We start from the raw sequence: 23,409 nt of genomic DNA on the forward strand, positions 1-23,409 counted from the left end.
GATTGATGTGAAGGATAAGGAATTACCAAAGGTAATCAGGCAATCATGTTAATAAATAAATAAATAAAACAAAAATTCCATATCTAAGGTAGAGCTTGAAACTGTTAATGATGTTGCAAAATGTTAACAAAATTTATGTGACAAGCATTCTGTGAATGATTTTGCTGGATGTTAATTAAAACAATGGCATTTGGCATTTGTGCTGCACTAAATGATTAATCAATGCCTAAAGTTTGAATGTTTATAGACAATTCCCCAAAAAAGAATTTTGCATTTGATCTGTTCGTAAATTATGTAAATCTATGACTTTGAATAGATCGGGTTTTTCTTTATTATGATACAAGCAACAATACTATATTTAGGTAAATATGATTCCTTTAGTTCTAGATTTTTATTTTCATTAATAATGTCTTTCATTATATTATGGAATAACATACATGCCATCAATTCTTTGATTAAATATGCATCAACTGTAGATGGCAGCATTGAAGACAAAGGGTAAAATCTCACTCAGTTGTTGAATACATAAAAAAGAGGCAGCTTTGAAAATTTCTTTGGATTGTAGAATTAGAACAATTTCAAAGTTATCCATATTTTAATTTTTGCTAACATAATCATCTGAATCAAGATATTTGATTTATGACTTGAATGTCTGTGACCTTTTATTATTAACAGGTGATTGATCCCGATCAATTTTAACTTGATATTAATTGCAACTCTCTTTTTGCGAGATCGGAGTTTGTAATTTTTAATTGGAGGACTTGCGATCAATAAAGTGCCCTATAGATTGATAAAATGTTCTGCCACCCTTTGGTAGTTCCTCACAGGTTAAAATTCTTTGACTCACAACATAATTTCATGTCTATTGAGAGCCAGAAGGGCGTCAACTCATGTATGATTTTAGACAAACTTTATGCCCTTCAAGTTCTAAACAGACAATACATATATATATATATATATATATACTTCTTGCAAACCTGACGCATCAATTAAGAACCCATCCCCAATCCTCACCACGGTACTGTTTAGTCTGTAAATTTGCATTGTTCCCAGCACAGGTCTAGCCCTTCTCAGCAGGCATCCCATACTCAAGTCTCAGAAACAGGACCTGTCCCACCACTCTAGGACCGACAAGATCAAGAGGAAGGTCCTTCATGTCACCCTGATGGTCCGTGGGTACGAGGTTGTCGTCTCTGTGGTCCACTTCTCGTACGACAAGTGGCAGCAGTGTAACAATGTGGCGGAGATCATGGAGTATATCCGAGGTAAGTGGTTACTTCATGAAAACACAGAGAACATTTGATGGTTAATGGGTTTGAGGTTGTCATCTCTGTGGTACACCTTTCTTACGACAAGTGGCAGCAGTGTAACAATGTGGCAGAGATCATGGAGTATATCCGAGGTAAGTGGTTACTTCATGAAAACACAGTGAACATTTGATGGTTAATGGGTTTGAGGTTGTCGTTCTGTGGTACACCTCTCATTTGACAAGTGGCAGCAGTGTAACAATGTGGCGGAGATTATGGAGTATATCCGGGGTAAGTGGATTCTTCATGAAAAAATCATGACCCCCCCAAAAAAAATATAGATATATCAAGAGTAAGACAAGCCTAAATTCCTGTTGAAGCCTAGAAACATTCATACTCTTTTCACACTGGTTTTGCTTAACCCCGTACTTTGCTTAGCCCCGTACTATCCTTAACCCCGGACTATTTTTTTGGCTTTTCACACTCGCTGTTTTTAGTCCCGTACTAGCGCCTATTCCGGAATAAGAAAATTCCCGCTGTTCTCACTGCATTTCGTTAACCCCGGATATCGTGTATGTTATGATTGGACATACTTCGCATCTGGCCAGCTGCGATACGCTCCATTGCGTAGTAACAGACTATTTTTCGTTTCTGTTCTCATTCATTTGCTTAGCACCGCAATTGCGGGGTTAGCAGGAGTTAGCACCACAATTGCGGAGTTAGCCCTGCTATTTTGCAGGGTTAGTTAACCCCGTACTATAGGTGGGGTTAGCCAACTTTAGCCCACTTTGGTAAAAACCAGTCTGAACAGAAAGTGGAATAGGCTTAACCCCGTACTATAGGTGGGGCTAAGACCCCCCCTTAACCCCACCTATAGTACGGGGTTAAGCAAAATATTGCCAGTGTGAAAACAGTATAAGTGGCCAATTGGTCTGTGGGTGTGTGGTGTAGTATAATAAATCCTCTTTTGTTCTTGTTCTTCTTTTTCTTCTTCTTCTTCTTTTTCTTCTTTTTCTTCTTCTTTTTCTTCTTCTTCTTCTTCCTTTTTTTCTTCTTCTTTCCTTCTTCTTCTTTTTTCTTCTTCTTTTTTCTTCTTCTTTTTTCTTCTTCTTCTTTCCTTCTTCTTTTTTTTCTTCTTCTTTTTCCTCTTCTTTTTCCTCTTCTCTTCCTTTTTTTCTTCTTCTTCTCCTTCTGCTCCCTCTTCTTCTTCTTCTTTTTTTTCCTTCTTCTCCTTCTGCTCCCCCTCTTTCCACCCCTCTCTATCTCTTCTTCTTCTTCTTCTTCTTCTTCTTCTTCTTCTTCTTCTTCTTCTTCTCCTTTTGCTTTTCCTCTTTCCACCCCTCTCTATCTCTCCTTCTTCTTCTTTTTCTTTCTCTTCTTCTTCTTGTTCTTCTTCTTCTTGTTCTTCTTGTCCTTCTTCTTCTTCTTCTTCTTCTTCTTCTTCTTCTTCTTCTTCTTCTTCTTCTTCTTCTTCTTCTTCTTCTTCTTCTTCTTCTTCTTCTTCTTCTTCTTCTTCTTCTTCTTCTTCTTCTTCTTCTTCTTCTTCTTCTTCCTCTCCTCCTCCTCCTCGTCCTCCTCCTCCTCCTCCTCCTCCTCCTCCTCCCTCCTCCTCCTCCTCCTCCTCCTCCTCCTCCTCTTCCTCTTCTTCTTCACCTTTCTCTTCAAACCCAGATCTGGTTATATTTTTGATGGTCGTGTTCCCTTCTATCATTCAAACATTCTCAAAGGTCATAAAGTTTTCATTTCTTACTTTCCCTTTATCATTTTGCTTTTCCACTATCATTTTGCTTTTTAGCTTTCGTATCTTTTTTTCTGCTAAGATGTTATAATTTTAGGACTGCATACTTCAGATATAAACAAGGGCTTCCTGTAAACTGAAATGTCTCCCTCTAATGGCAAAGGCAACAAGTATTGCTCCTTCTCTATACTGACCTGTCATTCACTATAATAGCCATGCTTGCAATACTCTGACAAATCATACTTTTGATGGAGTTAACATTAAATTGGAAGTCACAAGGGGGAAGGGGGGGGGGGGCAGGACAGGTCAATGTTGGTGCTCTAGTTGACGTCAGTTGTTTGAAAGGGGGTCATGAAATTCATGTACCTCAAATTCATCAATTTGTCTTCCGGCCACTCCTCTATCACCCAGAGCCCCTGACAAATCTCTGTCACACTATCTTATGTCATGTGACAAGTATAACATCTTTACTCCTACGCATATCACTAAATAGTTCTATCATTCTGATTTGTAAAACACTTCCATCCTCTGCTTCTTCTGTTTACCTACCCCGTGCACTATCCGGCTTTTTCCCTGTTGTTTTCTTGTCCATGCCAGGGGAATGATTTAAACTAATAATAATTCAGTCAAAGACTCTCATACTGCAAATTAAAATTCTATTGTAATCTAAATTGGCTCAAAATTATGTGGAATATGTATCATTGTATTGATTTAGATTTATTACCTATATGTACATTGTTTTTTGGGGGCAGGGGGGAAGTTTCTCAGTTATTTGTTAAAACACAATTAAGTTTTAATGACTGATGATATTAAGAATCAATAAACTCTCAATTCTAGTAAAATAAACTCTTTTGATAGATGCCATGAAGTCAGAAACCTTTCTTATTGCTCCCTTCAGATATAAAAAAAAAAGGTCAAACGTTCAGTTACAGAAGTTTCTCAGTTATTGTAAAAATCACAATTAAGCTTTAATGATTGCGAAGATATTTTGAATTAATAACCCATTTCAATTCAAGTAAAAAAAAAAAAAACTCTTTTAATAGATGCCATGAGGTCAGAAACCTTTCCTATAGCTCCCTTCAAAAAAATTGTCAGATACAGTAATATATTCCTCTCCCCCATCATTATCAGCATTTGTTGCAAATCCCGTTTATCTTGTGTCCTTAATGGTCCATTAGTTAGGCAAACTGAGGCAAAGGAGGAAAAGCAAAGTCCCTGTTATCACTCCTATTTCCTCCTCATGATGCATCAGCTCGAGTTTGCCAGATAGCCCGTTATTTTAACGATCCCGATCGCAACTTAACCAGTTAATTTGTGTCTTCATCAGCTCGCAGTTGCTATTAGCGGGATATTTGGTAGAGAAAATATCGCTTTCCAATATTGTTTCCAAAATATCCCATTATTTGGGAAATAGTGGGCTACTTTGCGCCCGTCCGAGCTAGTTTGTGATAAGCGTATCGGTCTGGTGAAAACGCAATTTTAAGCTTCAGGATAATATCCCGATTCCGAAAAATAGCGGGTTATTTGCAAACTTGAGATGATGACGACAGGCCTCATGAACTTCTTCAACTGCATCATACCTTTATTCCCGACATCAAAACCACTCTGTAATTTATGATCCTCGTTAACGGCAGCTTGTGGGCTACTTGCTTCCAAATGTCAGGCACTCATAGGGCTTTAAAAGACAGAAATACCGGCGTTGAATTTGTCAAGCTTTGCTTGCAGATTCGACCAGACCGGCTCGTCGTTTATCCCCTTTGTCTAAATATATACGTGAGGAATTACTCTGATATACGGTGAGGAATTATCACTTGTGATCTGAGACGTCAGAACCCATCTTCTCTAATGGTTGACAAAGTCCATATGGCCTTTGGTGTAGTCACCCTGTTCTTTTCTTTTCTTTTGAGTTTGGAGCGGAAACCATTTCTGTAAATTGTACCATTTCTAAGAAAATTCATTTGATAAGTGTGTCTGAAATAACTGGATAAGGTAGTTTTTCCATGTACAAATTATTGTTAGGCAGTGCTCTTTTCTGGAAGTGTGAAAATGTTGAATAACAGCTGAGGAGAAACTTTTGCCATGTCCTGGGAAGAGGGGGATTTGACCTAGCTTCCGATGCAACCTTCAAATGACCTTCAAAAGAGTATTAATACCATAAACTAAGAAAGGATGTACTTTCCTATATTTATACTGAAGGGTTTTATTGTACAGATCATAAATGACAGACCTCTCTTAACAATGCATACTTTCTGCCTTAAACATTATGAGGAGGATGTAACTGTTAGTCTGGCTAAATGTTTAATTTCTAAATTGGAGATTCATGAATGTCTCTCAAGTAATCGCATATTTGATGTCTTTTTACCTCACATAGCACTTTGGGAATATTACAGACTAGCAATTTTTTTTTTTTTTTTTTGGGGGGGGGGGGGGAGGGTGTTAACTTCCATATGACCTTGAAGGAAAGAATGGCTAGTGCCAAAGAAACTCATTATTGTGTATTCAAGTTTTCTGTAGAGGCATTAGAAAGAGGCTTTGTGAGTTCCTGCCCATGCATTTATGCATCGCCATATTAAAATGGACAAAATGACTTTTACCCTATGGGAATGCATTCCAAGAATTCTTCAATTTCAAATCTCTCTCTGATATATTGGAATTGGACATTAGATTTAAAGAGAAGGTTGAGTTCTGGGAAGAGGTGAAAAATAATTTGTGAGTGTATCATTGTTATTATGCAAGTGTGGAAGAACATTAGATAAAGCATGTTCCCTGAAAAGCATGGCTCTTCAAATGCCATCATATTCTAAATACGTCATTTAACATCGTACATATCGGGATGGATGTTTACGCCACGTGTTGGTGTAGTTCCATATACATCTTTGTGTGTACAGTGTTTGTAACTTTACCAAGACTTGGCCAAATTTCATATCTTTTAGATGATTCCACAACCTTGCAATACACACAAATACTTATATGCTAGATGATCAACCTTTTCTGGTCGATTCCACACCATTTCTTTCACAATGCAATCGCATGACCAGAACTCACATTTATCTTTAAGTTCAGTGGACTGAGGTGGATTCAAGAGTATGATGACTCTATAAGGAAAATCAAACTTGTGAAGAAAGTAAGGCGTCACTGAGAGAAACATACATGGAGATTTAGGGGAAAAACAAGATAATATTTGTGGCTCTCAAAGAAGAATATTTCCTTGCTTCACAAGAGTGACGTACTGTAAGCTTCAGAAGATCAGAAAATGAATTATAATTCTCTTTTAACTTATCTATGTGTGTTTAATCTTATTTCATTATACTAAAGTTATAAAAACACAATCAAATCTGGTTATTAACTTGATATTAATCAGGTTCTAAATAATAATGATAATGATAATGGCTTCTTATATAGCGCACGTCCGCCACGTCGTGACGCTCCTGGCATTGCTCGATTATTCTAAAGCCCAGAATATATCCCAGGATATTGCTTATGCAAAACTTAAGCTAGAAGAAAGAAATTTATTCTACAATCTATAGACCTCAGAACTAACGTATATGACTTGTTTTGTGAAAGCTTGGTAAACAAATACCGGTAGTACATAAAAGATGAGACTTTGAAGATCCCAGATTTTATTATTTTTTCAAATCTACCATTTTTTTTGCTTTTTAAACATTTTTTAGGGTATAACAACTTATTTCTCGAATTTCAATCAAGCGATCACTTGTTTTTTAACTTTGTTTTATGTGGAACTGTAGCTATGGTATGTTGGGCTCTATAGTAACGAGACATTGACATCCGCCAGACATAATATCTCAAATACTTGAGCCTTGAAATTTTGATGGAGCACATTTATAATGATTGTGTTGTTAATCATTCTCGGGTCTTAGTAACAAGCCCAAGTAAATATTTGTTTTATCCTTCCCCACTCGTCTGTCATATTTTAGCTATATGTTTTTCTCTATGTCACATGAATCAACTCTGAGCAGCGAAAGCTACATTTAAGTCCCATACAAGAACTGATCCTGATTATTTTCATGTTATGTTCAAAGTTCGAGTTGGGAGAAAAACGTACCTTTAATTCCTTATGTCAGCATAAAACAAAAGATTCATTCACATATTTGGGGTACAGAAATCTAAATGTTTTGGGGAAGAAAATTTACTGGCCCCACTTTGATACAAATTTTTGAACATAATGTGATTTTAGGCATATTTTAGTCATATTTTATCATTCAATTATTTTGGTTGTACACAAGTACTCATCAATGATATTTAGAGATTATATGAAAACTCATTAAAATGAAATCACACCTTTGAAGTTTCCTCTGATCCTTATTTATATTGAAAAAGAATTATTTAGGAGGTGGAGTAACCAATTTTGTTTAACATAAACATTCAAATATTAATTGCAGTACCTCAAATTGTCAGGAATTAAGTGATGTACTCTTGGGATATTCATGATTCATGTGGCTTTCAGAAATATTATGCCATGGAGCCAAAATTCAGTCGTTTGTTTGTATGTTAGTGAGAGAGAGAGAGAGGAACTATTGTTATGCTCAAGTTTTTCATCAGTTTTGACAATGAGAGTATTATATATATACTTAGTATATGTTGCTTTAAGATCAGGCGACATCCAAAGATTAAGTAGATTAAGAAGCAGGAATATATAAAGCCTTCCGCTTGAGACTGAGAGTCTTGTGCAAAATAACAGAACAACTTGTAAGCCATCAAAATCTTAGCGAGGGATGAAGAAGAAGAAGAAGGCCTTTTGCTGCTGATGAAAGGATTTGTGTTGGGACACCCAACCATCTATCATCCAAGACAGGAAACGGAATAGAAAACATCTCCAAACACTGGTAGGAATATATTTTCTTGGCTTATCTCTGGCTTTATCATAAGTTATATATAGCCCTGATGCTTGTTTGTATGAAAGTGCATAAAGAGGAAATTTATTTTTTGTATGGTAGTGATCCTATGATCATTTATTTTTTATGTGTAAATCTTTGTAAATCTGGGAGTGGAAATATAAGGTAAGATGATCTGTTGCTTTTGTAAACTATTGTTATGCTTTTTTTGTGGGAGGGGGGGGGGGGTACATGTTAGTTGCTTTGAGGTAAATACCACTGAAATAGAGTAACTTGAAGGAAAATGACATTGACATAAGAGATTGTGGATGGTTAAGAGTGAATGTTTGTCAAGAAATTTAAAATTTCCAGTATCTTTGCACACAAATTTAATCATTGGGCCCATTCCTAGATTAATCAATACACCTTCATCAATTTAAGATTATGTAATGGGGATATCGTAGTAACAAAGACCAAAATCCAGTCGTTTAAGATACACTCTAGTTATGCTTTTCTTGAGAGGACCATGGGTGTCGATCCTTACATAATACCTATTGTTCAGGGGGGATGAATGAATAGATCATCCCCCCCTGAACAATAGGTATCAATTACAGATCGACACCCATGGAGAGGACAATCAAAAATAGTTAAAACGCTACAGTCGGGAAGGTATTTTTGAATTGCTGTCAAAGCGATTGCATGATTCCCGATACAGTACAGCCACATACCCTCCACACTAATTTACTAGCCCCACCTACTTCCAATCATGTAATTATGTCGTAGTGTGGATTCTTTAGGTTATCAGGGTTACCACACTAATGAAGCACACCAAAAAGTGTCGTCTGTTCCCTGAATGTGGATGGTGAACACGTTTATTTGTTCAGGTCAAATCAATCAGAAAAATGACAATCTTAAAGAGAAGTACAGAGACTAATGCTATGGTCACATTACCCAAAAGTTGCCTGCTCGGCGGCCGAGCGGCGAGTTTTTAACCAATTCTGCCCGGCGGCTGCTCGGCCACCGAGCGGCGGCCGCCCAGGCATCGCTCGTTTTTAGGGCATCGCTCGGTCGCCGCTGAAGTTTTAGCGCGGAGTTAAAATTTGGGCGGCGCCTGCTCACTTTTCACTCGCCGCCCAAAATACGCTCGGTGCCTGGGCGGTCGCCAGCCGGCACCGACCTAATTGCTGGGCGATGCCTAAATTCCAGCAGCGACCGAGCAGGCTACTGATCGGTCGGTCGCTGCTCAGATTTGTGACCATAGCATTAAGTAACATGTATTTAAGCAGTCATTTTGCAGGGACACATTCATCATTGATGGCTACAAATATATGAGGTAACCAGACATTAAATTGTTTTTTTTGTTGTTTTTTTTGTTGAAATAAATCTTTATTCAGATAAATTCGTTGTCTTAGTTTTGTTTTCCTCTCCTTCTATTTTGTATTTCAACATAAACAAAAAATATTTGCTTTTTAAATTGTTAATTATCAATATATTGGTTGCAAAAAAAAAGTCTCCCAACCCCCTTTTACTGAATTGCCTTTTTGGTCCTTCCTTCCATAAGAGATAAACACAATGACCATTTGGTATACTGGTGGGATGATATTAGCTCTGACATTAATATCTTCAATGTACATCTATATAATAATAGCAGAAGGTTTTGGGGCCTCTCATACCACATATTATATCATGTAAGCATCTGTAAAGTATATAAATGAAGATTACTTTAGATAACACTCCATCAATTAAAATGTTGATGTAATTAGCCGGTTGAGTACTGAATTCCCACATTCTTCATAGGTTTAATACAGGAACCACTCGGTTCCAGGGGTCAATGGGTTGAATTGTACTCTAATCTGTACCCAGTGTCTTAGCTAATCACTCTGCAGCTACAGCAACTGTGCAGCTAGAAACACACCCTCTAGTTTCCCATTTCACAAAACTTGACCCGACGCGAATAGTCTACTGACTGACCTCACACTGACCAACCGTTTAACTGACCAGAAGTCTCTGACAGTGCACCTCACTATCAATACCGATAATAAATCATAATAAATCATAAAAACATTTGTACAATATGTAATTAGGGTTTACCCGTCAAAGTCCTACAAACTATAAAGTTTCATGGGCCCCGCCATCTTTAATCCAATTAATGTTTACATCAGGCAAAATCATCACACAAACAAAAGCAATGCCAAATTTTGCACTTTAAATATACACCATTCAGCCGTACAAAATCAAAACAACCTTTACCTTCACCCGATTTTATCCTTAAACAAACATTTTGTCTAGTGTAATATTCCTATAAATGACCAAATATGAAATGTCCCACTATTTTTCAACTGTTAACATATAAGTATATCACACTTTGTCTAATTAGTAGTATTTCCAATACAAAAACACAACTTTTAACATCACTAGCCAAATTTAAAATCTCATACTTCTTGTCTAGCATCATCCTTATCTTTCTTTTTCCTCAATGTTGTTTAAATATATTATAGAAATGTATTCAAAACCTTAAGTTTTAGCTTAAAGCTTACATATCAATGTTTTCTCTAATTCCTAAAATCAAGAAAAACAACTTACGTTTCCCCAGGGAAACTCAGGTGACTCACAATACTACGGCAAGGCTCAGAACACGGCCCTACACGTATAACATCACCAAGCCGTGACGCAATGCACTGTGTGCATGCTACATACACTGCTAGGTCAGGCAGATACCCATGTGCGTTTACAGCTGTACCTATCAGGACTACTCTAATTGAACTATCCCTCCACTCCTGGTTTGATAACAAAAACCCTCAGAATTAAAACAAAAATGAATTTAACATCTATTTAAAAAACGTGTCTACTCATTGGAATACCGGTACATTTTATACGGCAAAAAAGTAAAATCAAGGAAATAACTTTTTTGTTCGCATTCTTGTCAGTGGCACCTCTATGCAAATTTACAAAAGTCGTCTGCATACAAAATAAGGACAAATCCAAGTTCCAACGATAAGAACAAGATACTTGTGCTCACTTTCAATCTAGCCTAATTGACCATCACCTTTAGGGAGCATCCAATTGCATGTGTTCTCTCACAGCGCAATCAGCACTCCTGCTGGGAAACCCACTGGGAAAGGAACAGTAATCCAAGACGCAACACTGGAATTTCTTTTTCACCTCCTCTAGACCTATATTGTGACAAGCCTTCACAACCAATCAGGGCCGTGATTGGCCACGGAGTTGAAAGTGTAGCATGTGCAGACGGGCTATGGCTGGCGACGTCTTGGTGATCTTTCATTTCCATGTTTGATAGTTAAGAGCTTCGCTGCTCTCGCAATTGATATCCGACCCATTTTGATACCCGAGGCCATCTTTTGGTGGTCTACTGGTACATCGTCTGGGTGGCAAGAGGTTAAATGAGTCGATGGGCAGTCGATATCTCGATTTAAACCACCAGGACAGAGTGCATCAGTTTGGCAAATCTGACCTGAACTTGTTGCTCTTTTAATTGAGTTGTCATTATTAAAAGCAGCATGATACTAAATGTATGGTGATCTAGATTCCAATCCCATTCAACGGTAGACAGTCTATCACCAGAAATGTACCCTTTTAATGAAAGGAGAGTTGTGGTAAAGTTGAAGTTGAGTTCTGGTCATGCGATTGCATTGTGAAAGAAACGGTGTGGAATCGATCAGAAAAGGTTAATCATCTAGCATATAAGTATTGGTGTGTACTGCAAGGTTCTGGAATCGTCAAAATGATAAGAAATTTGGCCCAGTCTTGGTAAAGTTAGCAGCACTGTACACATAAAGATGTATACAGGACTACACCAAAATGTGGCATAAAAATCTTTCCCGATGTTTATGATGTTACATGCCATATTTAGAATATTAAGGCAATTGAAGAGGCATGGTTTTCAGGGAACATTTCTTATCTGATGTACTTCCACACTTGCCTAATAACAATGATAACTTTCACAAATGATTTGTCACCTCTTCCCAGAACTCGACCTTCTCTTTAAGTAGAAATAGTTCTTAACACAATTAAAATATTGCTTAGAGGAAAAGGGTATTTGATTGTTTGACTTTTCCCAAGGAGTGTTTCAAGATAAATGATGAGATACAGGTAGCTCATCATCTGTTTGATATGAAGTTCAATACATGATCTTCATGAGATGTGAAGTCACCATTAGTAATACGGATTCCACGATGTACCACTCGTAAGTCAACGAGTGTGTCAGAGAAGCGTAGAGAGGGGGAAAAAAGGAGAGGGTTAAACATAGAGAAAAAGAGGAATTGAGAGAGGGAGAGAGAGAGAAAGAGGAACTGAGAGAGAGGGAGAGAGAGAGAGAGAGAGAGAGAGAAAGTAAGAAGGAAACATGGATAAGAGGGAGAAAATGGAGAGAAAAGCATGAAGCTAAGATACAAATACAGTGTTTCATTAATGAATTTTATTTATAACTTGTTTCTGACTTTCTTCCTTTCTGCACTTCATATATTCTCATATATTCTCATATCATTAGAATGTTAGTTCCTTCTCTCAAATTTTACTATACATTGAATAATGAGTCAGCAATTTTTAAAGGTAAACTATACTCTATAAGGTAAGATGTAGGGTAAAAGAATATGCAAAACATTTTCAAATGTGGCTTTTATCATTAAAACCATGCCCTAGAAAATTGCTGCCCTCTGAATGAAGATAGCAGTGTGATAAATCATGATGTCTGTCCTGCACTAGATTATGGTTTCTTAATGGTCTATTTGCTTTGTAAAAGCTGACAATGATTGATATTTGGGATGAATTTAAATCAAATGAGAGAGAGAGAGAGAGAGAATAAAAAAGGTATTAGTGGGAAACAAATGGAGAGAAAAGCATGAAGCTAAGATACAAATTCAGAGTATCATCAATGGATTTTGGTCATTACTTGTTTCCAACTTTCTTCCTTTCTGTATTGCATATATTCTCATATCATTAGAACTTCTCTCAATTATTATTATTATACATTGAATGATGAATCAGCATCTTTTAAAATAAACTACACTCTATAATGCATAATCATTAAAATCATGCCCTAGAAAATGCTGCCCTCTAAATCAACATAGCAGTGATATAAATCGTGCTGTCTGTCCTGCACTAGATTATGGTTTCTTAATGGTCTATTTGCTTTGTAAAAGCTGACAATGATTGATATTTGGGATGAATTTAAATCAAATCAGAGAGAGAGAGAGAGAGAGAGAGAGAGAGGGGAGAGAGAGAGAGAGAGAAAGAAAGAGAAAGAAAGGAAGAAAGAAAGAAAGAAAGAAAGAAAGAAAGAAAGAAAGAAAGAAAGAAAGAAAGAAAGAAAGAAAGAAAGAAGGAAGAGGGAGGGGATATTGATAGCAATGGATAATCTAGGAAAGGGAATTTCCCTGTAGGAAGCCTTTTCTTTTCTTTTCATAAGGGTAAAGGAGATGGGTGTGGCACCATTGACCTTTCCCATATCTACCATTGCTGAAGTAGCCTTAAGTGCTTTTATTAGTGAAAACTGATATTTGATAGCAATGGGCTTATATTGTCAGGGAGCTGTATAAGGTGTTTCTATCATTTTAAATGTTATTTTGTCAAGTGGTCAACAAATCATTTTTTGTAATTGTCATAGACAACTTGTCATTGAAACCGAATCTAACAAATTGTTTTTCAACACCTCTTGAGAAACCCAGCATTTTGTGGTAAAAGAGTGTGTAATATAATTCCTATCAATTTAATACTAACCACCAAACTTGCAAAATCAGGCTGACTTGAAAGACACAAGATAAAGAAAAGAAAAATCAGGTAGAAGATATGAAAGCAGGTATGAACAAGAAGGGAAGACTTCCTTCCCAGGGTACCTTGCAGACTGACTGACGCCAGAAACCCTGAATATGACCCTTGCTCCAGGTGAATAGCATTTTGAAGGACGCGGGGTAATAGCCAGATGCGTATTAGATAAGTACGCAGGGGATGAGGCAGGGAATCCATTTGTCATTAAGGTCACGAGGAGTTCATCACCTTTTCCCCAAAAGTGGTATCCACATTTTATTGATGACAAATGGTGAGAAGGCGAACAAATAAAAAACGGGATATAAAAGGATGCTCTGTGCGCTGAAAGCCAGAAGGGCGTTGGCTATCATCCTTTGAGAGGAAGCTAACGCCCTTATGGCTCTCGGCTGACGACTTATGCTTGAACATTAATGTCAATCCAAAGAGCAGCTGGCTTTTACGCTTCATTGGTATCAATGAAGTAAAAGCAAGCTTTGGTTCAAGGTTACATCTGCCAAATCTCGCTGGAAATGGCACTGGGAAATCAAGATTCAAGACGGTGAGTTCGCACCGCTCTAAAGATAAGTCACGTGTACGGTTAATCAGGCGTGATGCCTCTCCTCCTTGCCTGCTTTCAAATCATGAGATGCAGAACGTGCCGTAAATTTGAGAGTGTGAACACTTCTCGTCTTTTAGGAGAATATAACACCATCTTCCATTGCCTCTAGCCCTAGATATCTTGGGCATAGCGTTCTAAGGGTTGAAAAAAGAAGCACTGTTGAGTAGTTTAATGGGCAGTGTGAATCCACCCCATTTGTGGACATCAAATAGCTTGATACCTTTATCAAATTTTTCCTTCTCACACAATTTACCAGTGTAAATTGTCTATCCATATCTGATGTGCTTTTTAATGGATCTACCAGACAGAGGAATACTTCTTTGCGATCAAAAGCCCTGGGGGTTTATTTCATTTATTGTTCTAAGAAATTGTTGTTAGTCTTGATAAAAAATGCACACTGCACCCCTGCGGGTTTATTTCATTTATTGTTCTGAGAAATTTTTGTTAGAATTGATCAAAAATGTATACACTGCGAATTTTCCAAAATCAGCCAGTGCTCAATTGAGCATAAATATTGTCAATCCAATGAAAACAATAATTCAATTCTGGTTTATTGAAAACTAAAAACATGCTGAATAAAAAGTCCGGAGACTCATACAATTCAGTTTACAAATTATAAATACATACAAGAATATAAGAAATCAAGAAATCAAGAATCTCTTAATGCCGTTGTATACAAGATTGATTCTTTCTGCATGCTGATCAAATAATAATGCAGATATCGTGAAAAAAAATAATTTTGGGGATATTTTCAAAGTTTGAACTTTTTCTTTTATGCTCTGTATATATGCAATGTCACTCATGTTGATATTATAAATAATAATAATAATATTGATGATTATTTATTATAGCTATTGTAATGGTGATGATCATGATGATAATGATGATGATGTAGGTGATGATGAATCAAGGATGATGATGATGGTAATATAATAATTATGAGATTGATAAACAAAAAACACAGCAAACTAGCAGAATATTTGATGAAATCAATATTAGGTGACCTTAGATTTTGTTTTGATGAAGTCCAGTTTCTGACTTATTTACAAATCACACATAAGGTTGTGGTAAATTTAGAACAGTAATGATAAAAACAGGGATAATATAATGAGAAGTAGAACTACAGCTCAAAGTATTGTTACATTTGACAGTTCAATCCACAACTTCAAGATAATTCCCCATGTGCATTCGTAGGAAATGAGGCCTCTACCTTGAACTTCTGTCCAACTATTCTTTTTATTCATCACCCCTCACAGATGCGAAGCCCAACTACTCCATCCTCCTCGGCGACTTTAACACCTACAATGATTACGAGGGTCCCCTGGAGGGGCTACATCTGGGCTACTTCTCCTCACAGAATAAGTGCCCCAAGTATGCCAAATCCAAGAACCCGACCGTCGAGTCGGAACTCACAGCCTACGACGATGCTTGGAAGGTCATGCACTACGGAGAAAATGGTTTCACTTTCAGTAACATGGTGAGGGCTAGTGATACTACTTTCACGAGAATTCTGCTGGATTTACCATGTTATAGGTTGACCTTCATCATAAAAGGATCAATAGTTATTCGAATAAGTGGATTGAATGAAATCCATTGAATAAATCTACTCAGATCACTGATTTAAACATCTTCCAGTAGTAAGCTTTGATATTTCTTTTAGCAGCTGTTCCAATTTAATGACTGTGGTACAGAAGTGGTAGATGATTTGAAATTGCCTGAATAGGAAGATTCTGTCGATTAAACCAGTGATTTAATTCAGATGAATCAAATAAATTATTGTAGATCACTGATTAACAAATTTATGTAAAACAATGATTGCAATCAGTGATTGTAAAAAAGGAATGTGATTATATATTTTTCTTATAGATGTAGTGTTTAGTATTATAGGTTCAGCCATCTAGAAAGAAATTGCATAGAAATGAGAGACAAAAAGGTTTCCAGGTCCGGTTCAAGCAAATTTTTCTGTGAGTCCAATATTTAAAGTATCTCTCTGATCTTCTTTTAACCCCCCCCCCCCCCCCCCCCCCCCCCCTCCCCCTCCCCTCCCCCCTCTCTCTCTCTCTCTCTCTCTCTCTCTCTCTCTCTCTCACGCTTTCTTGCCATCACTCGCTGTGTTCTCTCTCTGCCTCTCTCTATCTCTCTCTCTCTCTCTCTTTTACTCTCTGTTTCTATCTCTCCCTTAATCTCTCTCCATTCTATTCTGTTTTTTTCAATGTATCTCTTTCCTCTTAACCTTTCTCATTTTACCCACACTCCAAAAAGAGGAATAAACCCCTAGCCAATTAGTCTGGCTCTAAATTCGATCATCCTCGGAGAGCAGGATCTGGTCATTATTCACGCTAGAAAAGACCAAGATTTCCTTGCTGGTCATCCCTTCTGAGTCAATCCCAGCATTGTCTGGTATTTAAAATCCATTTTGGCAGATTAGCGGTATTCTAACTTTAGCCATGTCTCCCTGCTGCTCTCTGAACCCCCTCGGTGAATCATTGCATAGATGCCCCAAATTCTGTTGTCTAGAATTTTGATTACACCCATTCGTAAAACTTTTCTGCTCGTTATCCATTTGTCTCTGTTTCTTAACTTTTTTTCCTGAAGTAAGATTTATTTTGTAAAGGGAAGATGGTAGATTGAAATATTTCAAATGGATGGGGATTAGTTATTTGTCTATTTTAAGAGGAATTATGAACTGTTGACCTAAAAATATAGAAATTGAGTTCAATGGCTTTATCATTGAAACATGTCCTTTTCAGCAATAGTATGAGATGAATAAGATGCATCTGTCCTTTCAGTTTTTGATATTATCTCATTATTCTTTTTCTTATAAAGATGATGAAAGAAATAAATTCTAATGATTATTTTTTCAGAATACAATATTTTGATTAAATGAGAGGGTTACAGGATTATTACCAATAAAAAGAAAGTAAATGATACACAAATGTCAATATTGAGACGCTGTTATCACATTCCAGTGTTTTGTTACAAATTGCTAAGCAACTACCAGCAAACAACAAAAAACCCAAAGCGGAAAAAATCCACCTTTCGGGTGATTTTTTTTTGTAAACACGGGCAGAAATTTTAACAAACTTTTTGCAGTGTAAATGCACGCTCTTGTAACTTTGGTACGATTCCGGGTTTTAGTCACGTGACTCGAGATCTGTGCGATTGAATGCAGAGTATAGCAACATGTTGCGCATGTGCACTACGGTACTCACCGAAAAGTCAGAAAGAGCAAACACTGATAGTTTTGTATGGTTTTTCTCCGTAGTGTAAATGGCAGTCCCCCAAAATCAACCATTTTTCAAAATGGTGGTTGCGCTGTGTAAATGGGCATATACTCTCAGATAACTCCAATCGCTATAAGTACATAAAAGTAGCATTCAGGTTCAACTAAATTTCTACTAAATTAACCTTTTAAAGTGTTATTGCAAATCACTTTATTTATTGCCATTAATCCGAGCTGAAAATTATTAGGCTCTCTGTCTTTCTTTTTAGAGAAAATATTTAGTATGTATTTCAATATTGGATGTGACAAGAATCATATACTCTGCTCTTATGAAGAATGGCATATTTGTTGATTGTGATTTAGAGGGGGGCATGTGTAATGCCATTTTTTAATCTCCCTGGTGGGACAGTCTTCACAATCAATAACCCTTCTGGGTGCAGTATATCTCATGCTACCATCGTAGATTAACAATGTTCTTCAATTATGTCTCTTTTTGATTTTCCTGTTTGTCATCCAAGTCTGATGGCAATTGGAAATGTAAGGGGAACGATTATTTTATTGAGAAAGATGGTATTTAATCTTGGAAATAGTATTTTTTTTAATGATTATGATATTTACATTTTCACTTGACAATGATTTTAATTAAAATGACCTTATTTTCTGTGCAATGTTTGCATTTAAATGTATATCTTTTTTTTGGTGCTTTGTATACTGAAAAAAAATTATCTGTAATATACGATAAATAATTTTTGAATAAATAACTAATCAAAACTATGGTCTTCAGATTGGACTGTTTCAAATGAGCTCTTCATTGACACTGTAATTTATATTTTTTAACACCAAAAACATGTTTTGTAACTAAATACTGTCTTATCTTTATTCCTTTGACAGCCGTCCCCAGGCTTTGTGAGCAGGCCGGACAGAATCCTTGCCAGCAATCGCTACTTTAAGGTCAGCTCTGCAGAGCTCGACGGCTACGGCAACATTTATGCTAAAAAGTATCAAAGATATATCACCTCTGCAAGAAGGAAAGCCATAATAGAGGCAGGCAGAAGGACGTACTATAGAGAATCAGGAGGGGATTGCTTGCACGACTGTGGTCCGAGCGGATCGTGCCAATGTGGCGTGTGTGTCAGGGGTGGAGACGGTCACTCCTGTTCGGTACCAGACTGCGAAGCGTGCAGCGCAGACCTTTACAGACTCTACTGCATCGTCAGAATCGTTTTTGGAGCTTTCACCTTGCAACTCTTTGTTGGTTTGATCCAGACTGTACTCGCCGTCACCCAAGGTGGTTCCGTTCACAGACACAAATCCCTGGCACGCTTCTGCCAGCTACCCCTCTCCGTTGCCCCACCGTCGTGGAGACACGTACGTCACCTCCATCTTGCGTCGTGGGTACGCACCGTCCTGAGTTCGTGTCGTAACCTGGCTCTGGTCAATCTCTCCATCAGCCTTATGGGGATGTTCTCTCTGGTGGTGTTGTCGCAGTCCTGGTTTGAGGAACCGTTGCGACTTCTGGAAAGCTCGCTTCCGGAAGAGTTCAATCCATCTGATCACCTCATGGTTATAGCAGAATTGCAATTCATCTAGGGAATATGAATGATAGAAATGCCTTTTCCCTACAGGTCAAGTTACTAAGAATAGACATATTTTGTTCTTTGAATCTAAAGTTTTCAGGGTTTTTTCTATTTCTGTGTGATAGATAAGTGTGATAGATCAGCTGAATCATATTGGACTACGCAAGATGACCTACTTGTTACTTGCATTTTATGACATGGATTTGCAAAAGGGAATACAATAGTCATTTCTGCAAAATAAAGAAAGACTAAAATCATTAGTTAAACAGGAACAAATATCCCTTCTAAGTCATAGATTTGCAGAATGGCAAAACATTTCCTTCGTTCATTGCTTTATGTAAAGCAGATTAATTTTGTAAACTCTTTGTGATTATTTGGCCAAAATTATGACATCTCATTTCTGGTGCTATATCAAAGGTAATTTGATCTTACCTTGCCTGTTCTTGTGAAATAGAAAGATCTGCCACTCATAAACAGCGTTGTGTAGATTTTGCCAAATTAGCCAGGAAACTGTTTATGAGGTTTGTTAAATTAGTTTGATGATTGAATTTTTGAATTAGTTTATATTCCAAATTCATTACCTTTTAAATTTTGTTGCAACCTATGCTGTTTTGTTGTCCTTATATGTTTCTTGTTTTCCTCATAAAAACGTTAAGAAAGTTTAATGATTAAATTTAATAATTACCCTCTGCAAACTAACGCATTCCCCCTTAAACTCTACCAATCTAGATTAAGTAGCAGATACTTATTCCCTGAGTTTTAGATATCCCTTACTCAACTGATGCAGCTGTAAACTAGCATCAACATGTCTTTCACACAATTTGAATGCAGGATAAAGATTTTATTGCCTTTGGGCATATATTATATATATTGACCTGTTTGAGAATGAGACATATAAGCTGATGAAAAATGATGTACTGATATTTTTTCTTTCTTTCAATGCATTTTCCTGTCAGAGAAACTTTCATTTAGTTGAATAAATTGATAAGAATATATACAATTTTTGTCAAATCGAGAGAACTCTGTTTCAAAGAGTATTTATGATGTATATTTATGTAAAATTCTTCATGTTATCAAAGACTTTTTATTATTATATATTTGTAGGAATTTCTATACAAATTATTTGTACTGAAATTGAACTTATTTCTCAGCTGATATTTATTGTACATTCCAGAAACAGGAAAAAGTGTCTTTCCTTGATAAGGGTTGAGAAACAAGTTGAAGGTGATTTTTCTTGGTTTGGGGGAACTTCTGTCTATCAGCAGATGATATTGGACATGTTATTCTTGTTATGACAACATGAGTTAAAGTAGATAGCATTATCAAAATATAGCAGGGATTCAGATATTGGTCAGGTCTTTATGTTGCACTTTCATCGTTATCTATTACAAACTTCAAGAAGGTCGCTTTAATGCAAATTGTGTAATTATGAGGTTCACTTTATATTGGACGTAAACATCATTTTGATGTTCTATTTGCTTTACTAATCAGCTTAATCATAAAGTTTCAGGTTGCATGGTTCACAAAAGTAAAAATTGATATTTTTTGTTGGTATTTTCTTGTTGTTGTTGTTGTTTTGAAACTCGGAACTAATCTTTTGTTCCCGTTTTGTTTTTATTGACTTTTCATCTTTCATGTGATATACAGTTAAAAGTATAAAATCTACCGGTATATATCTAGGTATGATGTGCCTTTTGGCCTACAAATTTGTCACTCAATGCCTTTTACTTCCTACTTACCCATTTAAAGAGAAGGTTGAGTTCTGGGAAGAGGTGAAAAATAATTTGTGAGCGTTATCATTCTTATTATGCAAGTGTGGAAGAACATCAGATAAGACATGTTTCCTGAAAAGCATGGCTCTTCAGTATGTCATGTAACATCGTAAAAAAATCGTAAAAATCCAGGGTAGGATTTTTACGCCAACTGTTTGTGTAGTCCCATATACATCTTTACCAAGACTTGGCCAAATTTCTTATCATTTTGATGATTCCAGAACCTTGCAATACACACAAATTCTTATATGCTAGATGATCAACCTTTTCTTTCACAATGCAATCGCATGACCAGAACTCAACTTCATCTCTAATGTCTGTGACCGTTCACATCAAATGGAGTCTTCTACCTCACATATGACTATAACTGATATTATTTAATTTCTTCTAATTGATATATAAGCTGTTGCATATCAAAAACCATAATGAGTAATGTTACTTGTTTGTTATTTATTTGATTGCAGTTACAAATTTAAACTACTACATTTAAGCTTCTATTCAACTCATAAACAAAAAACGTTTTAACAAATTAAAGCGAAAGTAAGAGATTCTGCCTAAAGAGATGTACAAGACATTTGATGATTTTTGCCATTACTGTTTCATTTTTTTAAAACTAGCTCTATCCATGACCCTTTTTTAATGTTGAGTAAATCTTTTGTCTCCTTTTAATTACTAAACAACCATTTTAGGAACTTAAAAGTGTGACTGTTTAAAAGAAGAATAGTTTACCGCCCCTTGCCATTAAGCAAAAAGTGGTCATTTCTATTATTTTTTGCAAGTTTTGTTGTGAAATTTTACTTTGTTGGTGTCAATAGCTTTCTTTCTTATTGTAGTCTTTCTGGATGCTATTATTTTCCAAATACTATCAGATTATGGGTAGAACCTATTCTATATTACTGTTTAAAATATTACAATCTTGAATATTTATAAGAAAGTAAAATGCAAATTGTTAAATATGACAATAAAGGGGCCTCATGCATTACATGTTTGATCAAACGCAAATCCTAAGTCAATCCAAGGCCTTAATAACATATTATTTGATTACTTTAAGTTTCGTTTCACTTTTGGAAATGCATTTACTCGAAACTTACTTTTCAAGAGGGCTCTTTTTAACCATGAGACGAAAGATGAAAAGAAACCTTGATCACGACGAATGTTATATTTGAAACATTTATTAATAATAAGTGAAAATGTGCTGTTAGTATGATGTTTGCTGCACTTCTCATTCACAATTTGTTTGTTGGTTTCAATTGATGGAGTTTCTTTGCACTTAACAAGCTAGATTTTATGCTTTTCCAAAGAAACAAAAAAATTAAAAATTCTTATCTTTCTCTTCTAATGAGTTTAGTCAAAGATGGACATCTCTCAGTGATATCACTGTTTCAATATACAGTCAAACCTGTCTATCGCGACCACCCAAGGGAAACACAAAAAGTGGCCTTTGTAGACAGGTGGTCTTTGTAGACAGGTTCCTTTAGTACATGATTCAATAAGAAACCATTTTCAAGGGAAACAACAAATTTGGCCTTTGTAGGCAGGTGGTCTTTGTAGACAGGTGGTCACTAAAGCAGGTTTGACTGTACCTTATCACATCTTTCAATGTAACTATTGTTTTATACATCTTAATTTATTTTATTGAGAGTATTATTATCTATGAGTGCAATAAAAGATGATAGAATTGGATGCATCTGTATACATTTGTCAACTCTTCATTTGAGGTATAACCTCACCACCGCCATTTTCAAAAGGACACTTTTCTCAGGTTTAAAGATAATTTTGTACTTCTTGTTTCCTTTAAAGGCATTGTTTAACAATGCCAAATCTGAGATGCATGGCCCTTTGTGTTGTTGATGTCTGTGAACTGGTGTAATATTGAAGCCCTAAACAAATTGCGCTTCAAAATGATCACGAAGTGCCTTCAAAAAGTAAAAATCTTTGAGTGACCGGTTTTACTATAATCATTTTCCCCAATAGATTGTAGTGTTATTAAAAAAAAGTTGGGAAAACGGTTTTGAAATTTCGATTTCCAATCATACAAATCTTGGTAATCAGACAGGCGATCAGCTTATAAAAGTCATAGGGTTCCTGACTAACCTAAACGTTTATACTTATCTTTGCAGCATGAGCTAAATCCAGGATTTTGTTTCAGAATCTAAAGACAAAGATACCCAATCCCTTTAAAGCTCGACAGAGACCTCTACTGATTAGATTTCGCTACTGGGGAAAATCCCTTCTTCTCTTGAAGGTCTTATCCTCAAGTAATTTCCGACACGCGATCGCTATAAAAAAAAATATGGGCTACATAATAATTCCATTTTAGTCAATGATTAAGATCATAATCCTTCCGGTCATGTGCCCCTAGAAACAGTTTTATATATTCCTTGAAGTATTAACCTTTTGTTCCTGTGAAATCTCTTTGTAACTCTCTCTCGCTCTCTCTGAACTACCTCTCGTTATATTTTAGACACTCTTCAATCCTATCCTTACGACCTTTTTTCTGTTTGCCTGTTTCGAGTCTGTCCTGCTTTCGACCTGCCTGGCTATACAAATCTTTCTAGCTGTTTGCATTTCTGTTTACCTGTTTGTCTTTTTGTCTGTCTCTTTGCAGTTTAGCTGCCTGTTTGTAGTTTTGTCTGTC

The 23,409-nt window shown here is 36.4% G+C and overlaps 1 protein-coding gene across 2 annotated transcripts in view; it reads left to right on the forward strand.

Moving 5' to 3' along the window:
• The window catches only part of LOC115918299, a 49,249-nt gene extending 28,434 nt beyond the window's left edge, over nt 1-20,815 (forward strand). For both annotated transcript variants that reach the window (XM_030972721.1, XM_030972722.1), the window contains 3 exons: nt 1,059-1,265; nt 15,456-15,676; nt 18,314-20,815. In XM_030972721.1, coding sequence (XP_030828581.1) covers nt 1,059-1,265; nt 15,456-15,676; nt 18,314-19,012 — 1,127 coding nt within the window. In that variant the 3' untranslated portion in view covers nt 19,013-20,815. The remainder of the gene's footprint in view (nt 1-1,058; nt 1,266-15,455; nt 15,677-18,313) is intronic.
• The last annotated feature ends 2,594 nt before the right edge of the window (nt 20,816-23,409 follow it).

The sequence above is a fragment of the Strongylocentrotus purpuratus genome, unplaced genomic scaffold (genome assembly GCF_000002235.5).
Source record: "Strongylocentrotus purpuratus isolate Spur 01 unplaced genomic scaffold, Spur_5.0 spur5_scaffold_6, whole genome shotgun sequence".
Classification (NCBI taxonomy): Eukaryota; Metazoa; Echinodermata; class Echinoidea; order Camarodonta; family Strongylocentrotidae; genus Strongylocentrotus; species Strongylocentrotus purpuratus.